Below are 15,100 nucleotides of genomic sequence, written 5' to 3'. Positions count from 1 at the left end.
CCTCTGGAGAGGCTGTCAGATCGCTGTAGGAGATAGTGACTGGGGAGGGAGTCACACAGGGGCAGGCTGGCCAAGGGTGGGCAGTTCACCACTGTGCCAAACCATCATGTCCAAGCCTGACATGCTGAGAATCAAACCCAAACGTCTGGCTGCTTGCTGTCTTCTTAAAGTCACTTAAAGCCAAAGGATGTGGACGTCACCAATTAATGTTCACCTGTGGGCACCTATAGAAAGGAACTGAGCAGCTTACAGTGCCATTTCGATGGACAAGCTCTATTGGACTGGAGTCACATATGACCAGGTGGGGACTGGGAAGGCGGTCAATTTCCCTGAAGGACACTGGTGAGTTTCTCCTCTGACTCTTGTAACTGCAGAATATCTCCCCACCAGAACATCTCCCATCTCTGCACTAACTAGGTCCACAGTAGCTGCTGCATCATAAGGCCAGTACCGTTTGAGTTGTAGTAGACCACTCCAGCAAAGTGCGTAATGCCAAATTCGGTATCGTGGGAGCTCTTGGGAGGAAGGTAGATTCTACTGTTGCTGTGGTGATTATTCAACTTGTTTAACATTGTCCTGTCCGTGCCCTGCGGAAAAGGAAGATCAACATGTATCAATATATCAACTTTTACAACTACAGGACCCTCCAGGGTGCTTCAAAGGACAGACACCAATGTAGAGTAGAAAATATGACAGCCAATTTGTGTAAAGCAAGATCCCACAAGCAGCAATGATTGTGTCCAGATCATTTGTTATTTAACAATATTCATTGAAGCATAAATTCAATTCGAGACCCAGGGATAATTTCCTTACAATAATGCAATGCACTTTCTCTGTAACTGGAATGCTATATTCTGCATTCTGTTTTCCTTTGTACTACCTCGATGTACTTATGTATGGAATGATCTGTCTGGATGGCGCACTGTATCTGTATTCACTGTACCTTAGTACATGTGACAATAATAAACCAATTCCAGTTCCAGTTGGAGATATTACAATTGCCTAAAATAGGGGCTTCTGTTTATCTCTCATCTACCTGACAGCACTTCTAACTGAGCAGCACCCTCTCAGTACTACAGTCGAACAACTTAAATTTTGTGTGCAGTCTCTGGATCAGGACAGCAAACCCACAGTCCTTGGACTCAGAGGTCAGAATCTTATCCACTGGGGCAGATCATAGGTGACACAGGAGAAAATATCATTGATGCACACTGGTATTAATAACGGGTGGGTGAGAGGGAGAGAGGGAGGAAAGGAAGAGGGAGAGAGAAAGGAAAGAGGAGAAAGAGAGAGAGTAGAAGACAGAGAGAAGGGGAGAAAGGTGGAGAGTACGGGAGAGAGGGGGGAGAGAGAGAGTGAGAGGGAGAGGGAAAGGGAGGAGGAGAGAGAGACAGGGGGAGGGAGAGAAGGAGAGAGAAAGAGCGCGAGAGAGCAAGAGCGTTTGCAACCACTCTCATCCACCTCGGTCTCATCCTAAGGTCCAAACGGCAGAAGACTGCCTTCAACCATGACCTGACTAATGTCAAGCAATGACCCTCAACAAGGGACAGTCAAATCCTCTCCCCCCTGACGCTCAGCAGAGTTATTCTCACTGACCCCTCCGTCAACATCCACAAGGTGCACTGACCAAAGACCTAACTGCTTAGTCACTGTACATAAATCCCATGGCTACAAGAGCAGCTCAGAATGACTTACGTCCTGACACCCCAAGGCCTTTGCATCATCTCCAAGCCACAGGTCAGGAGTGTGATGGAAAATTCTCCATGAGTGCAGCCTCCTTGAGTCCAGGACAAATGACTCACTCGATTGGCATTCCATTCACCACCCTCAACACTCACCACACCGGGCTGCAGTGTGCACTGTCTACAAAAACCACTGAACCTCTTGCCTAGGTTACTTTATCAGGCACACATCAAGTCAAACCAACTCACGTGAATGTCACCACCTGCAGATTCCCCTCACACACTTGGAAATACTTTGCTGTTCCTTCATCATCACTGGGTCTAAATCCTAGAACTCCTTATCCAAGAGGGGACTGGAAACAACTTCGCCACAATGACTGCGGTGTTCAAGGCAGGGCAATTTGGGACTGCATTAAATATTGGCTTTGCTATTCAAATCTAATTGTGTTTTGCACTAATGTCTTGCTTTGCACAGTCTTTTTTCTTCACTGTGGTGTATAATTTATGTCCTGCGTGTTGCCTGAATCTACATGATGTGATGCTGCCGTAAGCAAATTTCTCTTTGTACCTGTACCTCACTGGTGCACAATGCAATAAAATCAACTTGACTTGATTTGGAATCCCATGAGTGAATGACCAATAAAAACTCAAGGGCACAAGACACCTTACCTTTAGCAACTTGCTTTCTTCATCAATGAGTGAGATGATGTTCATTGGTTTGAAGCTGAGAACATCCAGTGCCTTTTGGTTATCAACAAAATCGATGTGTTCCCAGTCGATGTTCTCCTTTAGGTATTCTGCCTGTTCCTCCTTGAAGAGGTTTCTCACAAAGAACTGCTGTAACTGCTCATTGGCAAAGTTAATGCACAGCTGCTCGAAACTGGAAAGAGTGGACATCAAATGAAGAAGTGTGTCAGCAGTAACACAGGACCACAGCAAGAGTCTGATAATACAGCACCCCTGGGGCTTCACTGGAGCTGGATTGGCAGATACCCTGGACTATGGAATTGGAAGTGGAATCCAATGAGTTTAAAGGGTTCGGGAAACAGAAACGGGTGAGATTAAAGGGTTTTGGAAACAGAACCTGGTGAACTTAAAGGGAGTGGGAAACAGCCCCAGTGAGTTTAAAGGGAGTGGAAAACAGAACCCGGTGAGACAGATGCTGAACCATTGGGACTTATGAACAATGGGATACCAGATTATTGCTGTACTGACACCATCAGCAACACCTCGGCTGGGTCCAAATCTGATACCGCCATCAAATCCAGCACAAAACACCAATAGGTTTGAACACAATGTAAATAATCCGAAGGGCATCTCTCTCAAATTAGCACTGTGCTGGAAGCTCTCCCCCTCTTTCTGTAGCCCACAAAGTCCAACAAACATCGTCCAGCAAAATAAAGGTGAATTTTTTCACCTTTTGTAGCTGGTGAACTTGGTTTGATGCTACTTTTTGGTTTCTGGGTCCTGGATGTGACTGACTGAACTTATTTCATCCCAGAAACAGCGACTGTAAACTCCTTCATGTACACCAGCAAAGTTAAAGGTGGAGAGATCTGCTTCTTAATCAATAACTTACGGTGCTCAGACATGACAGTCCTGGCGAGCTCCTGCTCACCCAGCCTGGAATATCTAATGGTGAAGTTTCGACCATTCTATCTGCCAAGGGAGTTCACTTCAGCTATCCTGATGGCAGTCTACATCCCACCACAGACGGACATGAAGCCTGCACTCAATGAGCTATACTCCGTGGTCAACAACCTTGAGACAGGATACCCTGAGGCCCTTTTCATCATCGCAGGGGACTTCAATCAGGCCAACCTCAGGAGTGTGTTACCAAAATACTATCAGCACATCTCCTGCTCCACCAGGGGCACCAACACCCTTGACCACTGCTATACAACCATCAAAGATGCCTTCCGAGCCACCCCTCGTCCTTACTTTGGGAAATCAGACCACCAGGCTGTGCTCCTTCTCCCTGCATACAAACAGAAACTGAAACGGGAGGATCCGGTACAGAGAGTCGTGCAGTGCTGGTATGAGGATGCAGATGAGCTCCTGCGTGACTGCTTTGAGACAGTGGATTGGTCCACGTTCAAAGACTCAGCTGCCAGCCTTTGATGAGTATGCCACCACCATCACAGACTTTATCAGCAAGTGTGTGGAGGACTGTGTACCAAAGAAGACAATACGGGTGTTCCCAAACAGGAAACCATGGATGAACCGGGAGATCCACTCCCTGCTGAAGGCAAGGACTGCTGCACACAAATCTGGTGAACCTGATCTGTACAAGAAATCGAGGTATGACCTTCGGAAAGCTATCAGGGACGCCAAGAGGCAATACTGACTCAAAATAGAGTCCCTGACCAGCCATCAGTTATGGCAGGGCTTACCTGCCATAACAGGCTACAAGGCGAAGTCGGGCTGCATAGCTAACAACAGCGCATCCTTTCCTGATGAACTTAACGCATTCTATGCACGTTTTGAACAGAAGGGGAGTGGATTGTCACCATCCACCCTGACAGCCTCCAATGCAGCTGAACCTGTGATCACAGCTGAGGATGTAAGATCAGTCTTCCAGAGAATGAACACGAGGAAAGCACCTGGCCCAGATAGTGTCCCTGGCCGTGTGCTCAGATCTTGTGCTGATCAGCTGGCAGAAGTATTTGCGGACATATTTAACCTCTCCCTGCTTCAATCTCAGGTTCCCACCTGTTTTAAGAAGACCACTATCATCCTGGTACCGAAGAAAAGCAAGGTAACATGCCTCAATGACTACCGACCAGTGGCTCTGAAAACACCATCATGAAGTGCTTTGAGAGGTTGGTCATGGCACGCATCAACTCCAGCCTCCCAGACAACCTGGACCCACTGCAATTCACCTATTGCCGAAACAGGTCTACAGCGGATGCCATCTCCCTGGCCCTACACTCAGATCTGGAGCATCTGGACAGTAAAGACACATACGTTAGACTATTGTTTATTGACTACAGCTCTGCCTTCAATACAATAATCCCAAGCAAACTTGTCACCAAACTCCGAGACCTAGGACTCAACACCTCCCTCTGGATCTGGATCCTTGGCTTTCTAACAAACAGACCGCAATCAGTGAGGATAGGCAGCAATACCTCCGGCACGATTATCCTCAACACTGGTGCCCCACAAGGCTGTGTCCTCAGCCCTCTACTCTACTCCCTATACACTCATGACTGTGTGGCCAGATTCTGCTCTAACTCCATCTACAAGTTTGCAGATGATACCACCATTTTAGGTCGTATCTCAAACAGCAATGAGTCGGAGTACAGGAAAGAGATGGTGAGCTTAGTGGAATGGTGTCATGACAACAACCTTTCCCTCAATGTCAACAAAACAAAAGAGCTGGTCATTGACTTCAGGAAAGGGGGTGGTGTACATGCACCTGTCTACATCAATGGTGCTGAGGTCGAGAGGGTTGAGACCTTCAAGTTCCTGGGTGTGAACATCACCAACAGCCTGTCCTGGTCAAATCACGTAGATGCCACGGTCAAGAAAGCTCACCAGCGCCTCTACTTCCTCAGGAGGCTAAAGAAATTTGGTTTGTCCCCTTTGACTCTCACCAACCTTTACCGATGCACCATAGAAAGCATCCTATCTGGATGTATCACGGCTTGGTACAGCAACTGCTCTGCCCAAGACCACAAGAAGCTGCAGAGAGTTGTGGACGCAGCCCAGTGCATCACGGACACCAGCCTCCCCTCCTTGGACTCTTGTCTTTACCTCTCATTGTCTTGGTGAAGCAGCCAGCATAATCAAAGACCCCACGCACCCAGGTCATTCTCTCTTCTCTCCTCTTCCATCGGGTAGAAGATACAGGAGCCTGAGGGCACTTACCACCAGACTTAAGGACAGCTTCCACCCCATTGTGATAAGACTATTGAACGGTTCCCTTATACAATGAGATGGACTTTGACCTCATGATCTACCTTGTTGTGACCTTGCACCTCATTGCACTGCACTTTGTCTGTAGCTGTGACACTTTACTCTGTACTGTTATTGTTTTTAACCTGTACTACCTCAATGCACTCTGTACTAACTCAATGTAAGTGCACTGTGCAATGAATTGACCTGTACGATTGGTTTGCAAGACAAGTTTTTCACTGTACCTCGGTACAAGTGACAATAATAAACCAATACCAATACCAACTGAAACACACAGTACTGAGTATGTTGTCATAAGCATGTTGCTCCATGTTGGATCTTGCTGTGCACAATTTGGCCGCTGCATATCCCACATTACATTGAGGAGAGATACATGCTGCAAGATAGAATATAGAACACAGTACAGCACAGGAACAGGCCCTTCAGCCCAAAATGTCTGTGCCGAACATGATCTAAATTAATCTGCCTGCACATGGTCTATATCCCTCCATTTCCTGCATGTTCATCTGCCTGTCTAAATGCATCTTAATTGTTGCTCTCGTATCTGCTTCTTCCACTCCCCTGGCAGCTCGTTCCAGGCACCCACCATTCTCTGTGTAAAAAACTTGCCTCGTAAATCTCCTTTAAACTTTCCTCCTCTCACCTTAAACCTATGCCCTCTCGTATCTGACATTTCCACCCTGGGAAAAAGACTGACTATATGCTCCATCTATGCCTTTCATAACTTTACATACTTCTATCAAGTCTCCCCCGAGCCTCTGGTGCACCAGAAGAAAACAATACAAGTTTTTCCAACCTCTCTTTGTAGCTAATATTCTCTAATCCAGGCAACATCCTGGCGGACCTCTTCTGCACCCTCAAAAGCTGTCATATCCTTCCTGTAAAGTGGTGACCAGAACTGCACACGGTACTCCAAATGTGGCCTAACCAAAGTTTTATACAGCAGCAACATGACTTTTATGCTCAATGCTCTGATCGATAAAGGCAAGTATGCCATATGCCTTCTTTACCACCCTATCCACTTGTGTTGCTACTTTCAGGGAGCTATGAACTTGCACCCCAAGATCCCTCTGTATATCAATGCTCTAAGGGTCCTGCTATTTACTGGATACTTTTCTCTTACATTTGACTTCCCAAAGTGCAACACCTCACAGTTGTCCTGATTAAACTCCATCTGCCATTTCTCTGCCCATACTTCCAACTGATCTATATCCCACTGAATTCTTTGACAATCTTCCTCACTGCCCACAATTCTGCTAATTTTTGTATCACCTGCAAACTTGCACACTTCCAGTTTTGTACAAATCATTTATATATATCATAAACAACAGAGGTCCCACCACTGATCCCTGCAGAAGAAACACCACTGGTCACAGACCTGCAGTCAGAATAATACCCCTCCACCACTACTCTCTGTCTTCTATAGCCAAGCCAACTTTGAATCCATTCCACTAAGTCTCCATGGATCACATGTGCCTTAACCTTCTGGATCTGCCTATTGTGAGGAACCTTGTTGAAAGCTTTAATGAAGTCCATGCATCGAACATCTACTGCCCTACCCTCATTAACCATCTTCATCACCTCCTCAAGAAACTCAATCCAGTTTGTAAGACATGATCTCCCCCACACAAAGCCATGCTGACTGCCCCTAATAAATCCATGCTTATCTATCTAACTAAGCCTATACTTATTGATCTGGGATCAATCCCAACTTATCTGTGTCGAGTTTGCAGTTTCTCCCGGCGAGCACGTGAGTTTTCTCTGGATGCTCCAGTTTCCTCCCACCTCCCAAAGACAGGCAAGTAGGTTAGTTGTAGCCACTGTAAATTGTCCTGGTGTGTAGGTGAGTGGTAGAATCTGGGGGTAATTGATGGGAATGTGAGAGGGAATGTTCTACAGGAAAATAAGTGGGGGAATAGGATTGATGGGATTGCTCTGGGAGCTGGCACAGACTCACTGGGCTGAAGGGCCTCCTCCTAAGTTGTTGGAAAATGTGAGATAAGACTACAGTAACCATACTTCAGAAGTACTTCATTAGTGGCAGTTTGTTTCACAGTCTCCAGAGAACCTGTGTAAATAAGTGAAATATAAAGCATACATTAGTATCTGCCCTGCTGCTAATTAATAGAAGGGAACTGGATACCTGTTTAAGTCAAAGTTCTCAAAGCCAAAGATGTCGAGCAGACCAATTGATGAGACCTTTCCCGAATTACTGGTGGGGTGTGTGTAAATCACAGTGTTAACTTTATTCACGATCCACACAAAGAGATGGCTGTAAATTGCCTGATAGAAACAATCAGAGATCTGTTATTTTGAACGCTGGCAAAGATTACATGTTAAACATTCTGGTGGGCTCTGGAATCCCACCCTAGCAATGAGCCACAGGTCATATACTTGTGACAGAGGGAGCCCACCTACTTAATACCTGAAATGGTTGTATGAGTGGTTGAACGGACTGAGCCTGTGCCCTCTCAAGTTTAGAAGAGAGAGAGATGATCTCCTAGGAACATAGAAGATTTTTCTCAACGGCGTAGAAGTTTCCCCGTGGATGGAGTGTACAGAACTCACATGTGGTCACAGTCTCAGATTGCCTGTTCAGGACAGATGAGGGGACATTTCTTCCCCCAGATGGGAGTCAATCTCTACCCAAGGGAGCTGTAGAGGCTCAGTCACTGAGTGGATTCAAGACACAAATCAACAAGTTTTCAGGTGCTAAGGGATCTGGGGTTAGTGCAGGAAAATGTCAGCCACAGAGGAGGTATGTAGGGGTGGGTGATGGCTTGTCCTGCAAGACTGACTTAGTCCGTCAGCAGAACAAAGCAAGAAAATAAATGACCACAAGAGTTATAATTAAATGAGCTCCACATCTTGCACCTAAGTTATTTATACCGCTGCTAACTGAAACACAATCTCATCTCCACACACACACACACACACACGCACGCACGCACGCACGCACACACACACACACACTCCTACACCCATAAGTACACAACCTTGCACTCTCTCTTATGCACACACATACCATACATATACTGTACATACACACCTACAGAACACACACATACAACACACAAATATAGTGCATGCACACCACACAGCACACACACACACTCAAGAACACATACATACACCATGTGTACAACAGATACACACACTCACACACAACAGGATACACATGAGGACCACCAAGAAGCACAAGGGCAGCAGGTGTGTGTGGGGGAACCACTACCTGCAGGTTCCCCTCCAAGTCACACACCATCCTGACTTGGAAATATCTCCCTGGTCCTTCATCACCATTAGTCTAAGTCCCGGACATCCCTCCCCAGCAGCACTGCAGGAGCACCTCACCACACACACCGCAGGAACACCCTTACCACACGCACTGTAGGGGCACCCTTACCACACACAGCATAGGAACACCCTTACCATACGCACTGTAGGGGCACCCTTACCACACACACTGCAGGAACACCCTTACCACACGCACTGTAGGGGCACCCTTACCACACACACTGCAGGAACACCCTTACCACACGCACTGCAGGAACACCCTTACCACACGCACAGCAGGAACACCCTTACCACACACACTGTAGGAACACCCTTACCACACGCACTGTAGGAGCACCCTTACCACACACACTGCAGGAACACCCTTACCACACGCACTGCAGGAGCACCCTTACCACACACACTGCAGGAACACCCTTACCACACGCGCTGCAGGAACACCCTTACCACACGCACTGTAGGGGCACCCTTACCACACACACTGCAGGAACACCCTTACCACACACACTGTAGGAGCACCCTTACCACACGCACTGTAGGAACACCCTTACCACACGCACTGTAGGAATACCCTTACCACGTAATGACATTGTTGAAGAAGGCAGTCGAAGTCAAAGGGAGAGAGAGAGAGAAAAGGGAGAGAGACACTAGCCTGCTAGTTTCTCTGTCGATGGATGAGAAACAATAACTGTGTCTGCCACTGAAATCCACATGTGGATTTGAACCCGGGACCTCTCGTCACTGTTATAATGAGGTCCATTGCAAGCTTGAGGAACAGCACCTCATCTTCTATCCAGGCATCTGGTAGCCTCCTGGACTAAATATTGAATCCTACAACTTCAGGTAACTTGACTTCTGTCTGTATCAGTCGTCCATCTGTGAAATTGGCTCAGCTTGTTTTATTTTCCCTTTGGGAGCAGAGGTCATACTCAGCCAAACCTGCCGGGTGTGTCTTCCTGCTCTGTATTTAACAACTCCTACATTCCTTTGTCTCTGTTCTTTTCTCCATGCTCTCAGTCTCTAACTGCTCCCATTCACTCATTGACCACATAACCTGTTTACAGCTTATCCCCACGGTCACCTTGGTTTTACCTTATCAGAGACATCCCCCATCTCCCAACCTCCCTGCAGTTTAACAGGTTTCTTTTGTCTCCTTCCCAGTTCTGACGAAGGATCTTTGACCAGCACAGTCAGCTCTGTTTCTCTTCCCACAGACGCAGCCTGACCTGCTGAGTATTTCCAGAATTTTCTGGTTTTATTTTAGATTTCCTGCATTTTTTTTTGGATTTCCATCCACTTACACCAATCCTATTTTTATTCTCCCCACATTCCCATCAACTCCCCCCAGATACTACCACTCACCCACACACTAAGGGGAATTTACAGTGACCAACTAACCTACCAACCTACCAACCTGCCTGCCTTTGGGATGTGGGAAGAAACCAGAGCACCCGGAGGAAGTGCACGAGGCCACAGGGAAAACGTGCAAACTCCGCATAGACAGCACCAGAGGTCAGGGTTGATCTGGGTCTCTGGAGCTATGGCGCAATGGCTCTGCCAGCTGTGCCACTCCTAACTACGTATCTTCACTATAATTTACCAAGATCCCTTTATTCAAATCAAGAGCCATCCCTTCAGATTGCAACCTATCAGAGGTATTCCCCACCTACTCTGCAACATAAAACTATCTTGTTTTCTCTCTTTCCCACTTCTGACAAAGGAACATTAAGTGTTTCTCTCTCCGCGGATTATGGAAACTATGCATATATTTCTTAGAATTTTGAAGTTTAAGGGTGATTTGATCCAAGTTTTCAAGCAATTAAGCAGAAATAAACAATTAAACTACCAAAAACTAGTTCCGATGTAATCAAAAAATGTTCTGGATCTGGTTTGAAAACACTTCTCTGAGCAAAGGATGACAGAGATTTGCATTTCAATCCATAAACAGCAGCTGATGTCGGACTGTTAGAACAGAAGAACATATGAAATAGGAGCAGAAGTAGGCCACTCAGCCCCTCTAACCTGTCCCACCATTCATCAAGATGACGACTGCTGCTCTACCTCAAGGACCTTCTCCTGCACTCTCCCCAGATCCCTCGATTTTTTTAATATCCAGGAATCTATCGGACTGTGCTTTGAATGAACTCAGTGTCCGAGCCTCAAGGTAGGAAATTCCAAAGATTCACCATCCTCTCAGTAAAGACATTTCTCCTCATTTTAGATCAATTGTTTTCTGCATTGTGTAATCGCTTTTCCTTTTGTACTGCCTCAATATACTTATGTTTTGAAATGATCTGTACGGATGGCATGCAAAACAAAGCTTTTCACTGTGCCTCGGTACATGTGACAATAATAAACCAATTACCAAATCAATAACCAATTGTTAATTTTAAATCCAGGATTGATGGATTTTGTTAGCCAAAAGGTACAAAGGAAAATGGATTGAGGAGCTCCACCGCACATTCACTGAACGTCAGAGCAACTCAGGAAGATGAATGGCCAATCCTTTATCCTTCTCTCAGGGCAGGGTCAGCCAGCCGGGGTCCTGCTCCTAGATGTAATGCAGCAACCCCAACTGGAAATGAGCCTATGCCCACATATAAATTGGAACAAGTGGGGACAACTGACCCGGACTCATGAAGGAGGGGAATGCATTTGGCAAAGATAACCAGCAGACATATCTCGGCTAGGGAGTCAATGCATTCAGGACAGAAGGAATGGGGAATGGAAGATAATGGGAAGCACAGTGACGCAGCAAGTAGAGCCTCTGCCTCACAGCTCCAGAGACCCGGGTTCAATCCTGACCTCTGACGCTGTCTGTGTGGAGTTTGCATGTTCTATCTGTGACCACATGGGTTTCCCCAGGGTGCTCCGGTTTCCTCCCACATCCCAAAGGCATGCAGGTTAGTTGGTTAATTAGCCACTGTAAATTGCCCGTAGTGTGTAGGTGAGGGGTAGAATCTGGGGGGAGTTGATGGGAATGTGCGGAGAAGAGGTTAAGGTGAGATTAGTGTAAAAATGGGTAGTTGATGGTCAGCAGGGACTCAGTGGGCTGAAGGGCCTGTTTCTGCACTGTATCTCTCTGTGAAAAAGAGGAACTGAAAAGAAGCGGAAATGTTCCTGTGGCTGCAAGGATGAGGAATATATTCACTTGGAACAATGCCCATTACTGTTGAATGATTCATGGCCGATGGTGCATTACCTTGGCGAGTGCGTCGCGGTTGCCAGCTGCCCATGCCTTGCTCATTGGGGTTGACACACTTTCTCCTCGGATCAGGATGGATCTGTTGGTCATTCCATTCTCCAGTTCCTGCAGGTTCACCTGCAGCAAAGAGGAACACGATAAGGTGGGCTCAATTTACTTCGTCGTGGCCTTGCACCTTATTGCCTACCTGCACTGCACTTTCCCTGTAACTGTAGCACTTCATTCCACATACTGTTATTGTTTTCCCTTGTACTACCTCGATGTACTGATATGATGAAATGATCTGTATGGATGGCATGCAGAACAAAGTTTTTCATTGCAGCTTGGTACAGTTGACAATAATAAACCAATTACAATTATTTCACTCTTCAAAAGGGGCAGTGGGTGAGTGTGTGCTAACTCACAGGGTACAGGCAGATTCTGCCATTATAGCCTCATTGGAAACATGAAGGTGATCGGTCAGAAGGTGTCCAGCTGAGAGCTTGCTGACCCACTGCAGCCAAACCTCATGGTTTCCTCTAGATTAACCTCAATAAACGTTCAGACCAAATCCCAGGACCGAAAGGCTCTGTGGGCCAGAAGGAGCAAAGAGGAGGGGAGAGAAGGGAGATATAACATCCAAAGGCACTGTTACATCTTAATTGCATTATTGTTTGGGGAAAAATACAAGAAAGGAACTAACAGTAGAGGATTTCCACTCTATAAGGAAGTTTTTGGAATTGTTTCAATAAGAAGAGAGTGAAGGATGCTTGGCTGGTTTGAGTCAAGACAAGGCCAACAAAGTAAGTGAAAGTTTAAAAAAAACTGCTGATGCCGGAAATCTGAAACAATAAACAGGAGGTGCTGGAAATACTCAGCAGGTCAGACAGCATCTGTGGAGAGAGGAACAGTCGATGTTCCAGGTTGAAGATCCTGAACTCGGAAAGAGTGAAAACAAGTTAGTTTTATGTTGTAGGAGGAGGGGAGGGCTGGATGGGACTAGGGGAATGTCTCTGAAAGGGTGAGGCCAGGATTGCCGGGCAATAAGTTGTAAAAGTCATCGCGATCTGAAACAATTATTGTTTCTCTCTGCACAGATGCAGTTTGACCTGCTGGCTATTTCTACATCTTCTGTTTTTATTTATGGCAAGTGATCTCTGTGGTCTGCAATCAACCACTCGTTGTTGTACAGATCAGGAAGAACTTCAATAACCTGAGAAAATCTGAAATGGGAAGTAAAGTCTGCATTTCACACAGCCGCTGGATGAGCAACTTCCACATGGCAGCAAGTGTCTTCTCACCTGGTACCAAACAAGGCCAGCACCAAAGTTCATCATATCGAGCCTCACCTGCTTACTCACCACCCCCCAAATGAAAACTGTAACAACTACTGGATCATTATTTGGAGAGCAGAGGCTGCATACCCTGCACACAATACAACATGCACAGGAACTTGGTCTCCTCAACACCACTGCTCTGACTGTATGTCATTCAGTGTTTTGATCACCTGTGGTGGGATGGGAGAGTCAGCACAGTGGCGCAGCTGGTAGAGCCGCTGCCTCACAGCTCCAGAGACCTGGGTTCGATCGTGACCTCGGGTGCTGTCTGTGTGGAGTTTGCATGTTCTCCCTGTGACTGCATGGGTTTTCTCCCACATCCCAAAGATGTGCAGGTCGGTAGGTTAATTGTCCACTGTAAGTTCTCCCTAGTGTGTGGGTGAGTGGTAGAATTTGGGGGGGGGGGGTGGGCGGTGGAGGGTGTGGGGTGCGGGGAGGGTTGATGGGAATGTGAGGAATATGAGGAAAATAACATGGGATTAGTGTAAATGGGTGTTTGATGGTCAGCATTGACTCATTGGGACGAGGGGCCTGTTTCCAAGCTGCCTATGAGGTTTCAAGAAGAATTTTAATGGTGGATGGGAAGTTAGGGAACTGGTGAGATTCTAAGTTTTCAGAGTGCTTTCTTTTGTCATTGCCAGAACAGGTGAGAGAAGAACCATTTAACCATTTGGTCATGGCGATGGGTGTGGGGGGGGGATGGGTAGGGTTTGTTGAACAGGTTTGATGAACCAGCTGGTATTCTCTCTCCTTAAGCCACAGTTAACAGCAAGGAGCAAACCCAAACCTCAATCTCAGTGCAGTGACACCATTAGAACAGGCATCACAGGAATCACAGACATGGTACAAGTATACCACAGGGACCAAGAAGATGCTCGGAAGTAGTGCCATGAGTGATGGCTCATCTTCTCACTCATTCACTGGCACAGGTACCAGCCTATTCCCACAGGCCCTTTGGCTCTGTGAGTTCCATCTGTAATAAATCATGTCAGGTATTTAATAAGGACAGGTTTACTTACCTCAAGTAACTTGGTTACCATGGAGAGGTGACTTGAAGACAAAAGCTCGCAGCAGTCCAAGTTATTATATATGGCAGCTGTACAGGAATATACAAGTGAGGACAACATGGCAATGGTGAAATCAGAAAACTGAAAACGTAAAGACATTATACTGATGTTATTCATGACATCGAACTGATTTCTGACAATCTGTATTTGTGGAATCTCTCTGTGCCCACATCATTTTGATTATGTAATCACATGTAAATCTTCCAACAAAAATAACATTAAGATTTTTGAAAAGCCTTCCTTTCTGGAGACCTAAGGAATCAGCAGCCCCCTGGCGAGAGGGGCATGGCTGGAAAGATTGGGGGAAGCCAGGCTCAGAGGTTACTGACCGACGTGTCTGGTAAACTGTGTGTGGTGTGTGTGTGTGTGTGTGTGTGTGTGTGTGTGTGTGTGTGTGTGTGTGTGTGTGTGTGTGTGTGTGTGTGTGTGTGTGTGTGCCTTCTCCCACATAAAGGTTTGGGTTTGTGCATATGAATGTGTATCTGCGTGTTCATGTCTGTGTGTAAATGTTTGTGCATGTGTGTGTGTGAATGTGGGAGGAGGTGTCGGTGTACTTGTGTTCATGTCTTTGTGTGTGCTTATGCGAGTGTATGTGTGTGTGCATATGTGTTTGTGCAT

The 15,100-nt window shown here is 46.4% G+C and overlaps 1 protein-coding gene across 1 annotated transcript in view; it reads right to left on the bottom strand.

The window, feature by feature from the left end:
• LOC127571830 (unconventional myosin-VIIa-like) overlaps window positions 1-15,100 on the bottom strand; it is a 109,869-nt gene that overhangs the window by 71,547 nt on the left and 23,222 nt on the right. The window contains exons 9-13 of the mRNA XM_052018577.1: window positions 14,435-14,511; window positions 12,097-12,216; window positions 7,744-7,883; window positions 2,352-2,562; window positions 452-587 (exon numbers count right to left, since the gene is read on the bottom strand). Of these exons, the coding sequence (XP_051874537.1) occupies window positions 452-587; window positions 2,352-2,562; window positions 7,744-7,883; window positions 12,097-12,216; window positions 14,435-14,511 (684 nt within the window). The remainder of the gene's footprint in view (window positions 1-451; window positions 588-2,351; window positions 2,563-7,743; window positions 7,884-12,096; window positions 12,217-14,434; window positions 14,512-15,100) is intronic.

This window comes from Pristis pectinata, chromosome 6, assembly GCF_009764475.1.
Source record: "Pristis pectinata isolate sPriPec2 chromosome 6, sPriPec2.1.pri, whole genome shotgun sequence".
In the NCBI taxonomy this organism is placed as follows: domain Eukaryota; kingdom Metazoa; phylum Chordata; class Chondrichthyes; order Rhinopristiformes; family Pristidae; genus Pristis; species Pristis pectinata.
The sequence above is the reverse complement of the archived record's forward strand: the minus strand, read 5'-3'. Positions and strand labels throughout refer to the sequence as shown.